This window comes from Parasteatoda tepidariorum, chromosome 8, assembly GCF_982258835.1.
Source record: "Parasteatoda tepidariorum strain Cologne lab strain chromosome 8, Ptep-v5.0, whole genome shotgun sequence".
NCBI classification, from domain to species: domain Eukaryota; kingdom Metazoa; phylum Arthropoda; class Arachnida; order Araneae; family Theridiidae; genus Parasteatoda; species Parasteatoda tepidariorum.
This window is the reverse complement of record NC_141762.1, coordinates 4,671,924-4,686,368: the sequence shown is the minus strand read 5'-3', so window position 1 is coordinate 4,686,368 and position 14,445 is coordinate 4,671,924. Positions and strand designations below refer to the sequence as shown.

The 14,445-nt window shown below is 30.5% G+C and overlaps 1 protein-coding gene across 1 annotated transcript in view; it reads right to left on the bottom strand.

Moving 5' to 3' along the window:
* The window catches only part of Oseg5 (intraflagellar transport protein Oseg5), a 41,476-nt gene that overhangs the window by 13,212 nt on the left and 13,819 nt on the right, over positions 1 to 14,445 (bottom strand). Inside the window, exons 10-15 of the mRNA XM_043047090.3 lie at positions 13,831 to 13,905; positions 12,473 to 12,636; positions 12,315 to 12,379; positions 9,760 to 9,898; positions 7,522 to 7,669; positions 386 to 557 (exon numbers count right to left, since the gene is read on the bottom strand). Coding sequence (XP_042903024.2) covers positions 386 to 557; positions 7,522 to 7,669; positions 9,760 to 9,898; positions 12,315 to 12,379; positions 12,473 to 12,636; positions 13,831 to 13,905 — 763 coding nt within the window. The remainder of the gene's footprint in view (positions 1 to 385; positions 558 to 7,521; positions 7,670 to 9,759; positions 9,899 to 12,314; positions 12,380 to 12,472; positions 12,637 to 13,830; positions 13,906 to 14,445) is intronic.

Genomic DNA, 14,445 nt, shown 5'->3' with positions numbered 1-14,445 from the left:
GCACTTGACGTTAAAAAAACATTAGTGTAGGGCATACCGGGCAGTGGCACTTAACTAGACCTAGTATATATTTTGGACACTTACCAAACCTACTACGGGATTGTCAGCATTCATTGGTGGAACTCAAAAATCATCAATCTTGGTCATTCACAGTAACATAAACATCACTCAATTTTTAAATTTTTTTTAATGAAATTATTTTAAGTGTTCTAATGATGTCAATATCTTTGATCAGTAAAATAAAAACAATAAAATTAGTTAATTTTGCTGGAAAAAAAAATTGGAGCAGCGAGATTTTCATCGAATTTTGAACATTGACTCATTATTAACAAAGATTATACTATTGGGAGACATGTAAAAAAACCTTCAATGTTGCAAGACTTACTTTTATGTATCGACAAAGCCTGACAGCATCATCCCATCTATTGGAGGCGACATAACCATGAAGGACAGAAGGGTAGGGTGAAGTAGCAGAGGACAGGATGGATCCATCCGCTCTCCTGATGTTCACGTGATTTCCCACAAAGCTCATTATTTGGGGATTCTTTCCAAAATCACTACAACAACAACAAGTACTTCATTTAGAATGTTGCCTTATAAAAATCACACACAAATTGTCTTTTTCTATAAAAAAAATCTTTTATAAAAGTAGTATATTTATCATTTATCAGGAATAATATATAGATATGTAACATAAAAAGCTTCAATTAATCTTTTTATGTTATTCCTTTTCTAAATATCCTTTTCTTAACTTTTTTTCAAAACGAAATTATTTCTCACACTTTTAAATTCACATCCTGTCCTTCTATTTTGACTAATTTATTTTTGGCTCAAGTATGTATTAATTAAAAGTAAGACATTTTCCTCCTTTGCTTTTTGTGGGAATCGCGCGATCTGTTTAATAAACCAATTATAATTATTAAGATTTCCCTTATTTCCTAAAATGTACTTTGCAAGATTTTCCCTAACTTATAATGAGGAGCACAACTTATCGTTACCACTCTTTGATAAACGTTCCATGTCTAATAATTAATAAATTAATTTTGTATCCTCCTTCCCTGTCTAAGACCTGTTTTAATCCTTCCACTCGGCAACGACGTTATATATATATATATATATATATATATATATATATATATATATATATATATATATATATATATATATATATATATATACACAATATATATATATATATATATATATATATATATATATATATATATATATATATATATATATATATATATATATATATATATATATATATATATATATATATATATATATATATATATATATATATATAAACTGCTGTTTGTAGAAAATGCAACACCATGAAGGAATCATCAGAATCAAATGAAATTCGCAGCAAATGTCAATTATAGGATATTATGCAAATTAATAAAGTTTCAGAGCCATCGCGCGTGCGTGGCGCGCGCAGCGCCCTCTGAATTGATGCTGAAAGCGTATAAATAAAGTGCTGTAGCGGGACGTTGAAAATAGTCTATGATTATTTGTTAGTGGCAAACGTTTAGTGAGACCTGAGTATGCCTCCACGACGGAAGAATAAGAAATTCAAGCAACTTACGGAGTTTGAACGAGGGAGGATAATCGGCCTTCGAGAAGGAGGATTTTCCTATCGCGCAATAGCAGCTCGTATGCAGCGGAACAGTTCCACAGTGATGCGAGTTTGGAAGCAGTGGACCGACGAGCACCGAACAACTCGAAAAACAGGCACTGGACGACAGAAGGTGACGTCAGAGCGCGATGATCGACACCTGCTCCGCATGGCGGTGAATGATCGCACAGCTTCCTCCAGGCAGCTGGCAGCACATTGGTCTACTGCTACAGGTGTACAATTGTCGGCTTCGTCAATTCGTCGTCGTCTGCTGCGCCGTGGATTGCGTGCAAGGGTGCCATTATACAGGATTCCCCTCACGGCGGATCATCGACGGCTGCGTCGGCAGTGGGCTCTTGAGCACAGAGACTGGCGAGCTGATTGGCACCAAGTTGTCTTTTCAGATGAATCACGCTTCAATTTGTGGACCCATGATGGCCGTGTTCGTGTTAGACGTTATGCCGGTCAACGCTGCCTTCCTGAGTGTATTATTGAACGACATAGTGGTCGAACACCCGGAGTTATGGTCTGGGGTGCGATTTCGTATCATGGACGATCCAATTTGATACGAATTGAGGGTAATCTCAATAGCAACAGATACGTCCGTGAAGTGCTACAGCCCGAAGTCGTTCCTTTCCTTCAAGGCATCCCTGGAGCTATCTTTCAGCAGGATAATGCACGCCCACATGTTGCGCGGACTGTTAGAGACTTCTGTTCAGCACAACGCATGCAACTTCTTCCCTGGCCTGCTTATTCGCCGGATATGTCGCCTATTGAGCACGTGTGGGATATGGTTGGTCGGCGTCTCACTCGTGATCCGCGTCCTGCAGTTTCCAAAGACGAACTTTGGTTGCGCATACAAGCGATATGGAATTCTCTTCCTCAAGCAGATATTCAACATCTGTTTGACTCCATGCCACGTCGTATAGCAGCACTTATTGCAGCGCGTGGTGGCTGCACCAAATACTGATTTCGGACGCTTAATTTGTTTCTTTTGTTTTGAAAATTTCATCATTTATTTGTATCAGTACAAGTCGTTTCTGCATTAAATTTCATTTGATTCTGATGATTCTTTCATGGTGTTGCATTTTCTACAAACAGCAGTTTATATCTGACATTGAACAGCCGACCTACTTTTTGTGCGACTACTAACGTTCAACTTCGTAGCCTTGTAACTTTGAACCCATTCCAGAACATGAGGGATCCACTGGATCAAGCATTGGGAGACATTTACTTTCGTGGAGGACTTTTCGATGGAACTAACCCACATTTGCGTTACACGGAGAGGAAAATCACGAAAACTTCCCACGGTTAGCCTGATGGCAAGGAGACTCTAGCCCATAATCCATCTATCACTGAGAATATGTTATGTCAGCACCATGGTCGGTGTGAGCCAGGTGCGGAATTCGTATTGACCAACCATCGCTGGGGTTTGAACTCGGTTTAACACATTGAAGACGAACGCTCTGTCCCCTGAGACATCATGGCTCAAGAATTGTACACAATTATAAAGACTGAATATCTTGATTAAATCTGACAGTTTCTAGGTCGAATATGCCTCTGAATCTTAGCTGCCCAGTGTTACCATACATTTTATAACACTTCAAACAAAAGGTTTAAGTGGTGATAAAAATATTATTTCTATTATATTTCTAGAAGAAATTATCCTTGTCAAGATAAACTATATAAAAAGTACATTCTAATTTCGAAATTTATTCGAAAATAGGTAATAACAATGAAGAATTATTTGTGCACATACTTATGCTTTTTATTTTTTAATGTTCTTGTTCTGTAGCTTCTTATGGTTTCATGATAGTTCCCAAACAGGACTTCCTTTATAACATAAAAATTTGAAAATAGTTTGATGCAAAACAACAATTAATAACTTAAAAATGTGTAATTTATTTGTAATCAGAAGAGAGATGATAAGGGGTAATTATGACTCCTCAAAAGGTTTCACTGTTTAGGAATATGGGAAATTGGGTCTGACATTCCGCAACTGTAGATCATAGATTTTGAACTTTTTTTGGATCACCAAACCCCTTTGTAAGACAAAAAACCTACAAAATTTTAATATCCCTTTAAAAAAAAAAAAAAACAAGTTAATAATAACGATAAAGAAATGTTTTTTTCATCATTCAAAATCGATTTATATTTTTGTTATAATACAGTTTTAAAATCTTGCCTTTAAGTAAATGAACATACATCTAATAACCAACGCATTTATTTTGGTAGCAACATCATCATCAATGATTCCAGGGTGTGCCTTGGCCTTCTCAAGAAGTTTCTTCCAGGCCAACCTTTTTCCTGTTAGCGTTTTCCAATTTTTAATTTTTAAGACCAAAAGGTCTTTTTCTAGGCCATTTATGCATCTCAAATTTGGCCTGCTTTTTTTTGTGTGGCAACTGGTCTGGCATTAAAAAATCTTTTTGTCGTAGTCTTCATTGGTAACATATTTTATATTAATTTTGATGAAAATAATTCAGATAATGTGTTTGTATCCAAATTAATTGGATAACTTTAAAGTTAAAACTAAATAATATCTTTCCTGTTATATCAAAATATACAAATTATATGTCATTTATGAATGCAATCCGATCAAAGAGCAATCCCTCACATTTTTTTTTTAGCACAGCTAGTATTAAATGAAAAATACTTAAAAACGAAGTTAAAAATTGGAAAGCCAAAAATAATTACATTATGATAATATTCCTTTGAATTTATTAAAGAAAAGAGTTTTCAAAAACTAAAAAAGAGTTCGCAAAATATTTTTCAAAGACTTCATGTGATCATGATAAACTAACTAGTTTCTGACAAAGAACTCCTTCCTTCTTGATTATATTATACACAATTTTCAATATACTCAATATTGAGTGGCTCATTCCATTTTTAAAATTAATAATTACTTTATTTAATTAGGTTAAGGAAATTTAATTCAAAATTATAATTAATTTAACTATTATTTAAAAAGGTTATTGAATGTATTTTTCACATTTAAAAAGTTATTTATAAATGCATAGTTAATAAGACTATAACAAGATTAATATTATTGATTATACAAAATGTAAATTAGTGAATGGCCTCTAATAAATTTTTCAAAAAAGTTGTTACTTAGTTCGGTATTTTCTTTTGAAGAAATGATTAAAAAAAATGTAAATAATTTTTAAATGTAAATATAATGAGTATTGAACCTAAACATTTCTGCCAAAAGTAAATCATTATATGGTTCCTAAACTCATAATATTTAACAAATTTGAGATAATTGAATTTCTTTATTTCAAGTGTGTTTAAATCAAGCCTATAAGAGACAAATTAAGCCTATAAGAGACAAATTAAAGTTTTTTGGAATGACAAATGTGAATAACATAAGATTTTTCGCTGCATTCAAAATAGTGAAAGCTCCTCATTCATACTTTTTTAAAATCTTGCTTCTAAATATTATTGAGTTTTTTCATAAAACATCTTAAGAGCACTGAACATTTTAAAAGTAATAATACAATACTAAAAAGTAACAAGCAATATAAAAACAAATTATTGCTTGTTACTTAATAAAAATTAATTAAGTACAATAAAAGATAAAAGCAATTTATGCAATTAGTAGATGGTGAAATCTTAGAATTAAAAATCTGAATCAATTCTTATCTTTATTAAATTAAGTGAATGAAAAGGAGATAAAAGTTTTAAGGTGATGAAGTTTTGTAATTTTTTATTGTTCTGGGGATTTACATTAAAATATGTAATTAGTGAATGATCCCCAAGTTAAGTTCAAGGATAATGATAGTGATCTACAAATAAAAAGCGCCAGAAAGCCATTAGCTTGCCAGTGATGAAGACGATGGCACTTCACCAACAATGAAACTAAAAAAAAAAAAAATTTTTTTTTCCTTTGCCGTTAGAGGAAAAAAATTGGCAATATTTAGTTGATCACCTTGATCAGTAAAAGTGCGAGAGATTTTCCGATTCGATTCCAAAGGTCTGAAAATGAAGCCTGAAGTTAGGAATACCTTGCACAATGCAACAGAGTAACGTATGAGAGAGCTTCCCACCGAATCCAGCTCAGTGTATGCACATGAGGATCCGTAAGTATTTCATCAAACGTGTAAAATGATTGGTGCTTTCATAATCTACAGACAACGATACCCCGAAATGGATTGGGGTTGACTGAATTGTGAAAACGTTAAGTAGAACAATGTGACGCATTTTGCATAATTCGTGGCAAAAACCGACATGGTAAAGATAAAATATCTCATTTTGGAAAAGGGAAAATTAAGCATTTTTTAAAAATAACCAATAAAAGGAGTACTTTTAAGCAGGGCTAAAGAGAATAGAAGGGCTGGTTCACTCCTTTGAAGTATCTCTTGCCGCGCGGATCCTCCGACGTCACTCTAGTGACGTCACTTTGGCGCAAAGCTCGCACTTTTACTTCAAGAACGGAGCGTTTGGCCTTACTAGCTCTAACTAATATTGGATCATTTCTTTTTGCGAGATATTCTAAGACATTTGTTATTTTCTATAATGACTTTCCTCAGTTTTTGCAGTGAATTTGCAAGAATTTAAAACTATTATCGAAATGCCAGTTTGCGCGATTGCAACTTGCAAAAATTCTGATATAAAAACAAAAGGAGAAAGTATAATTTTTCGCGTGTTCCCTAAAGTAAATGAACAACTATGTAAAGAATGGATTCCGAAATGACACAGTTAATATAAAACAGCAATACGTTTATTCTGTCGTAAAGAACTTTTATAAAAATTCATTATCTAAATAGAAACCGCCTCGTTACTTCATAAAGAAAGGCAGGTGAAAAGAATTAAAAACTGGATAAAGTCAAAGAAAATTAAAATGTAAGTAAAAAGTATAAATAAAATATATAGTATATAGTTGAAATTCTCCTAATTTCATAACATATTTTTTAATGTAGTTATTCTAAATATTTATGATTTTTTTAAAAAATTATATTCTTTTAAATTTAAATATCTATAAATTATATCATCGTAAATTTAAATGTCTATAAACAATTGTAAAATTTCTAATGTCATTATGAACCTAAATTATTATTTTGTTTCAGTAATTAGCGTTTAAGGTTGATGTTTCCTAATGATTAAGTATGAACAAATTGCTATTAACGACATATTTTAAAATCAGGGATTTTAAATTTAACTTAACTGATCTTTATAAAAAAAATATGCAGATAAAAAAAAGTGTCGATATATGCCTTCATTTTTCTTAATAGTTAAAACTGAACTTTTTAAAATAAAGTATTTATCGTGTCATTTTCAACAACTAGCAAAACATTTTTATAAGTTTAAAATGGTATTTTTTTTAATATAATAACCAAGAAAGTTTTTTTTAACTATGTTTATGAACGGAAATAATGTGTTAATTACGTAAAGTTTGAAGGGTAATAACCAGAAAAAGTCTAACTTATTTTTACAAAGAGAAAGATGCAAAGTTATCATATCTTTGCTTGCGATCTCCGAGATCTGTGGACACAGTGACGTCATGAGGAGGGAAATCGTAGCTTCAGCTCTAAGAGCGGAGTGAACTAGCCCTTGTATTCTCTTTAGCCCTGACTTTTAAGGGCTTTTAAAATTAAAAAAACAAGCCCCTTTAAACACTTTTTAAAATGCTATGCACCCTGAACAAAGAAAATTACTATAATGTCTTTTATTTATTGTTTGATATCTAAACAATCAACAGTTTAGTTGATGGAATGAAAAAAACAAACTTACGAGTTTCAACGATAAGAAGACCATTCGTGAGCACATTACCTAGATTAATAGTGTAACTCTTGATTTCACACCTTAATGGATTACCCTAATTAATCTACAGATTAGCTCGGTATTGAGTAGATTAACGGTTTTAGTGATAACATATAAACTTAATAGAATAACCCTCTCACTTGTCATCCTTCTGCATGAGAGTTGTAGCTAATAAATTCTTATCGGCAAAGACGACTGCTGGGTAGTAGAAGATCATTAACTTTCCATCCTGAAGGGAAGCCAACATATTTGAGTTATCATTCCATCGAATTGAATGCATCATTGTACCTATTGAAAACTTATGGATTAGTTTATTCATATTATAGCATAGTTTTAAAATGTGTTCAAAAATACATTAGTATTTGGTATGTAATAACTTTCTGCACTTATGAAATGATATTTCACAAATCTTATGATATTTTCAGATTTTTCAGAAGGCAAATAAAAACAAAGGAAAAATGTAACGCTATTTTTTAAAATTTTTTACAAATTTATACAGCTAGCTGTTAAAGATAGGTTTTTCCCCAAAAAAGAAAAAAAAACATGATAAAAATAAAAATCCCACCAATAACTAATTTAAATTAAAAAAAAAAAACAATCTCCCAAACCACATTTTATTTTTAAAATTACAAATACGATTTAGAATCTAAAAGCTCATTCCATATAAAAATAAAATGATCGTAACGTGTGAACCGGGTTCAAATCCAAGCAATGGCTGGTCAAAACTAATTCCACATCCGACTTACACCGACAACAGTGCTGACATAAAATATCATCAGTGGTAGACAGATCATGGGTTAGAGTCCCCTTTCCATCAGGCAAACCATGGGAGGTTTTCGTAGTTTTTTTTTTCATGCAAGGCAGATGCAGGTTAGTTCCGTCAAAAAGTCTTCCATCAAAAGTCCACGAAGGCACATTTCTCCCAATACTTGATCCAGGATCTTCCGGATTGGGCTCAAAATTACAAGGTTACGGAGTTGAACATTAGAGGATGTAAATCCAAAAAATTGGGTTGGCTGTTCAACAACGGTTATAAAATAAAATATAAAACTATTTAAACATTAATATATTCCAAATTGTACTTTCATGATTTATTTTCTATACTAATTCAATCAAGATTATATTCATAGAATTTAACTAATTATAAAGTATCATATAATAACATAAAGCATCTAAAAAATTTTTAAAATGTCGATTTTAATAAATAAAAAAAATCAGGTTTTCTGATTTGAGATAAAAAAAAAAAAACCCAAGCCCTGCTGGTGGCAATATTTTAAATTTGTCATAGATATTAAATGTACATACTTGAATACAAATGCTTTTTTTTCTTAAGTTTACGATATTTTTCAATCCATAAATTTAAATAATAACAGATGTTAAATTTATTTTACGTAAAGGCACTTCAATTTCGGCAAATATATAGGTTAAAAATTGTCTGAAGTATAAAAAAAGTCTTTTTTTAGTTTAGCTAAAAATTTAAAGTTCTTACTTAAAGAAATTTTCTTATATAAATTTAAAGAACAAAATTTAATATTTATTCCTCTGAATAATACTTACTTCATTATTTAGAAGCATTGATTGTAGCATTCTCAATCAAACAATAAGATTAGTAAAAAAGTCAATATCAAAAGGGATTTTCCAAATAACTTTTCCTTTTTTAGAAATTTCTAAAGTATATGGTAAAAAAAAAAGAGAGGTTGAAGAATTTAACTTAAAAACTAACATGATTGTGAAATGATTAAGTTCATTTTCTTGTCTTTGTATGCATCTTAGCTAAGTGCCAAATTATGCAGGAAAAAAAATCACTGTGACTAAACGTGTTTCCAATGTGTAAGTCAATGTAAGTGATTAAAAAGTTGACTTATACAGTAGCAAATACAGTCCAATAGAGATATATATTCTACTTTATAACCATCATTGAACAGTCGATCCAATTTTGTGGGTTTACGACAACCCGTGTTCAACTCCGTAGCCTCGTAATTTTGAACCCAATCCAGATGACAAGGAAACTCCTAGTTCAAGTATAGGGAAAAATTCACCTTCGTGGAGGACTTTTTGATGACACTAACCCAAATTTGCATTACATGGAAAGGAAAACCACGAGAACCTCCTATGATTAGCTTGACGGCTAGGGGCCTCTAACCCATGATCTGTCTACCACTGAGGATATTTTATGTCAACACTGTGATTGGTGCAAGCCAGATGTAGGATTTGGATCGACCGGCCATGGCTGGGATTAGAACCCAGATCACCTCATTGGAAGGCAAACGCTCTATCATCTGAGCCATCATGGCTTAATAGAAATATATAAAACAATTTTGTTTTCTTATATTTATTTTATGCTTCTAATTATTGAAATATCTGATATGGGGTCTCACCAAGCTTCATTATCTTTTTTGAGGCATTGGGTAAAGCTCTAACATTCAACAGGTACAAATCTCTGTTCTTATCAACAATTGCCAGTCTTCTGTTGATGGATGGACCACACTGATCTAGTGCAACCTCTAGAACTTCCATCTACAAATAATAAATATCATTTCTCACAACTACCTTTTTCTACAAATTCTGAACTATCACTAACATTTGATTTTTCTCAGAAAAAAAAAATAAAAGACCTAAATGTAACAAAAAAATAGTCATATTTTTTATGATGCATTTTAACATAAATTTCCTGAATTTTCAATGTATTGGTGTTTATTCTAATTTCTTAACATACTACTTACAATAGATCTGTATAGCATAATTTTTGCATAAATTGCATTAAATTAACATTCTCTAAAGCAAAATCGATAAATTTGTCGAATATCAGTTGTAATGCTCTTGATAATGTAATTTTTTTTCTCCAGAAAATAATCAATATCTAAGCACATATTGTGTTGTTAAAGAATTAGTATTCATTACTGTAGTTATTAGTCATGATTTGAATCATCAAAGCTATTTCTTGATTGGTATAATCATCTCGGTTTGTTTAAAATCAATTGAATGGAAAAATGTTTATCAGGATGTCTAATCAGGAAGAAATGTTTTAGATCAGGTAAGTCAATTAATTCAAATCTAAATCAGTGAGTTGGGTCACTGATCCTGAAGATCATTATTTTGTTTTGTAAGTCAATCAGTAAATATTCATGAATGATTAAAACAACTGAACCAAAAAATTAAGAACTAAAATAGTTTTGAAACTGATCTGAATCTATCAAATACAAATCATTCAAATCACTTTATGATTCACAGCAATGCATAGTATCAAATATTGATTAACACCAAAAAAGCAATTATTTTTCAATTTTGAGAATACTGCAGTACACTCTGTGCTTTGATGTATTTCTGTCTATCCCCAACTGCAACTCTTCAAAAAGTTAATGTTTAAATTTTGTTATGGCAAGTTAAGATTTATTCCAATTAGATTGATTTTATTTTGTTATACAGTAGATGCTTAATTTTACTACACTCATAGTCCAGGTGATATTATAATGTGAGATTGCTGCATGAATGGACAAAAATGCTGTAAATATTAACTCATAGCTAAGAAAAAAATACTTCAGCAAATTTTAACAAGCAATGCTTCACTTTAATAAAAATTATATAACTAACAGAAGAACTTACAATAAGATAACTATTTTTTATATTAAGATATGCATAAAAGTATTCTTTAAAATAATACCTAGTAGGTTAAAAGTGCATTAACCATTGCCATTTTCAATAAATAACATGTGCCTCAAAATAACTGCAAAAACTACATGTTTTAACTCAAAAATGAAGCACACAAAGGGACTGAGATTTAACAAAATACAATTTCATAACAAGAAAATCAAGATTGATACAATTATTGTTTTTTTTAAAAAAAAAAAAAATAAAGTTAGAGTGATTATGAATGACCATATATTATGACCATCTAGGACATGCCACCCTTCCTTCATTCAAAGGTGTTTTATATTCATTTTGTATTAACATCTAAGAGGATAACAGTATGAAGAGTAATTTCTTCAAAACCTTTTTAAAATCATAAGATTGAATTTTGTTCCCTATATCAGAATGGTGGTTGTTCTAACGTACAGTGCACAAAAAAAGTTAATGGTTCTTCTATGTAACTTTAGATCTAAAGATCGGATCTTCACGTTCTACGACTCAATCTTAATGATTTGAGAGGATGATCTCAAATATGATAAATAATAAAAGCAGACAATATTTTAAGTTACTAAATTAGACAAAAAAAACTTACATTCTCTGAAATATGCCTTTTTTTGGACGGATTCGGATTTCTGACCCCCTAACATATAGAGGGTGACCGCAGTCTGGGAAATAGGGTCCCAATAGTTAGAACAGGAGAGCACTTCTTAATTTGGACCATTTAAAGTTAATTGTACCTTTTGTGTATTTCGCTATATCTCGAGAGATTTTTAAGCGAATTAAAAAAATTTTACACTGAATTATTAAATTTGTTTATCCAAAGATAATTCCGTGCAAAAAATAACTTTTAGTAAATATTAATTATTTTTTATCATTTACTTTAATAGTAGAAATAACTTGGATTTGTAAGGTATACAATTGTTTACACCATTTTAAAGAATGTAATTTTAAATGGCAAAATAGAAAATTTAAGTGAAATGGGTCGAATATTTCCTGAGAAATTTAATTTTAAAAAAGTCATAAACTAAAAATTCAATTGTTAGATCATACGTTATTCGGTGTGGTCCATTTATTTTTGTGTGCACTGTACAGTAAAATAGCATTGCATTTCTGGAATAGCAAACAAGATTTTATACATTAGTCATTATAATGGAAAGGTTGCTGAATTGGGTAGTCATACAAAAGATTACAGACAGAACTAACATTATTTTGCTTAAAAACTCTATAAGAGTGAACACAATATTATCACATAAGCAAATGATTATAAAGAAGACTTGATTTTAAAAAAAGAAGAAGTCTCATTTACTTTATGAGTAAAGGGTTTTCCCTCTGGTACATATTTCCCAGTCACAGCATCAAAGATATGAATAACTTAAAAAGAAAAAAAATACAAAACATTAATACAAATATTCTACTCATACTTGCATAAGAAAATTATCCTAAATGATGGAAGCAAAGACTCACTTTTCTCATCCCCTTTGTTCCTCACAGCAACTGTATCATTACTCAAGCTAACAGTGGATTGGTTAAGATAGTCTGTACGCATGAGCGGCCACTTGGGAGAGCTCACTAGGCGACCATCGTAGTTATAAATGTACATACTCTGACCATCCACAAACAGAAAATGCCTGAAAAATTATGAAGTTTTTTATTTTAATTTTAGAATTAAATTTTTTTTAACAAGATATGCATAGAAGCAAAACTCAATTTCATTTCTAATTGTAATCTATATAACTATTGCTCAACTTCATTTCTTATTGTAATATTTGTGAAATTTCTATGTTTGGGAAAAACAATATAATGAAAGACATGTTAAAATTCTTAAAGAATGTATAAATTTTTTCGTTAAGCATTTATGAGAAAAGCTTATATAAGACATTAAAATCACAATACATTTGAAAAATTAATTTAAGTGCAAAAAAAAAAAAAAAAATTATTGGAAAAAAAAATTTCTCGAAAAAAACATTTCTTGAAAAAATAAACATCAAATTTGAAATAAAAGTAGGAAAAACATTTCTTCAAAAGTCGACAGTTTTATCCACTGAAAGAGAACACAAATGATTTCTAAAGAATATTCCACTAAAATTTTTTAAAAAGAATTGAAGCATGATTTTTTTTGCGCAAAGTTACATCTTTTACTTGAATTTAATTTTAAAATTGGAAAATTAGATAACTAGAGTATTGGATATAGCATAAACAAAGGACTGTTGTGATTTGCTGACAAAATTATTTTATCTACCAGAAGGAGTCTAAAATTGCCCAAAACATACAAGCATAATATTTAAATGGCTCCTCATAAACAAAATAAGGAACCCTTTGGATAGTTTTTAAATCTGGGCATAGCTGGAATGTGTGTTTATGAAAAAGGCCACAGCTCAAAATGCATTTACAAAAAGGGACACACCTCAAAATGTATTTTTGCGAAAATATACAAAGCTCAAACTGTGTATTTACGAAAATGGACAAAGCTGCAAATGCATTTTTACCAGAATGGAAAAAGCTCTTTGCATGTTAAGGAAGAAGAACACAGCTCAATTACCAAAAAGAGTCACAGCGAAAAATTTACCTTTTTCAGTTTTCTATCCGAATTTAACAACTAAATGAGGAACTGCATGCTTACCTTTTCTTACTTATTTAAACGCTAAGCATAATCATTATGGGGCAAAGGCTCAGACTTTGAGGTCTCTAGGCTTCAAGGTTAGCCTTTCATATTGAAAATGTGAGATTGAAAATATAAAAATATCAAACTATTTTGCTGAAACCTTTCAAAAACATATCATGCACATGCCCAGTTAGGAATAAAAACTTACAAAGTAACTTACTTTTCAGCTTGAACTACTAAAGAAACATTTCCTTCCTTCAAGTCAAAAATTATGGGAGTATTCCAATTTTTTGTGCTAGAGAGTGAAAATATAAAAAAGAAATATATATTTCTAAATTCATTATAGACATTAAATTTTCGATAGTTACAGCATATTTTTTATAAAACATACAGTTTTAAATTTAATATTCATTCATTTTTAACTTGATAAAAATTGTCAATCTATAAATAAAAAGTAGAAAAAAAAGAAGTTTCAGAATAATTGCTAAGAAAAAGAGAGCATTTTTTAATTAACTTTCAATTTGAATCTAACTTCATTAAGCAGTAAATAATACTTAATTACGTTTTCTAAAGCAAGCAATAAAACGATTATTTTTACGGAAATAAAACTAGAAATGTAAATAGGAAAGACCTAATGAAACTGACCGTCGAAACTTAAACTGACGAAATTGAAAATTTTAACAGAATTAGTCAACTAGTGCTTGAGAAATAGAATTCAATATTTCTTCTCAGAAACTATTCAGCGAATTGGGCTTAAAATTTCGTATTTTGTTATTTAAAATTAAACAAAATGTACATGATAATTAACAATTTAAATAGTTTTCAATTGTTTTAA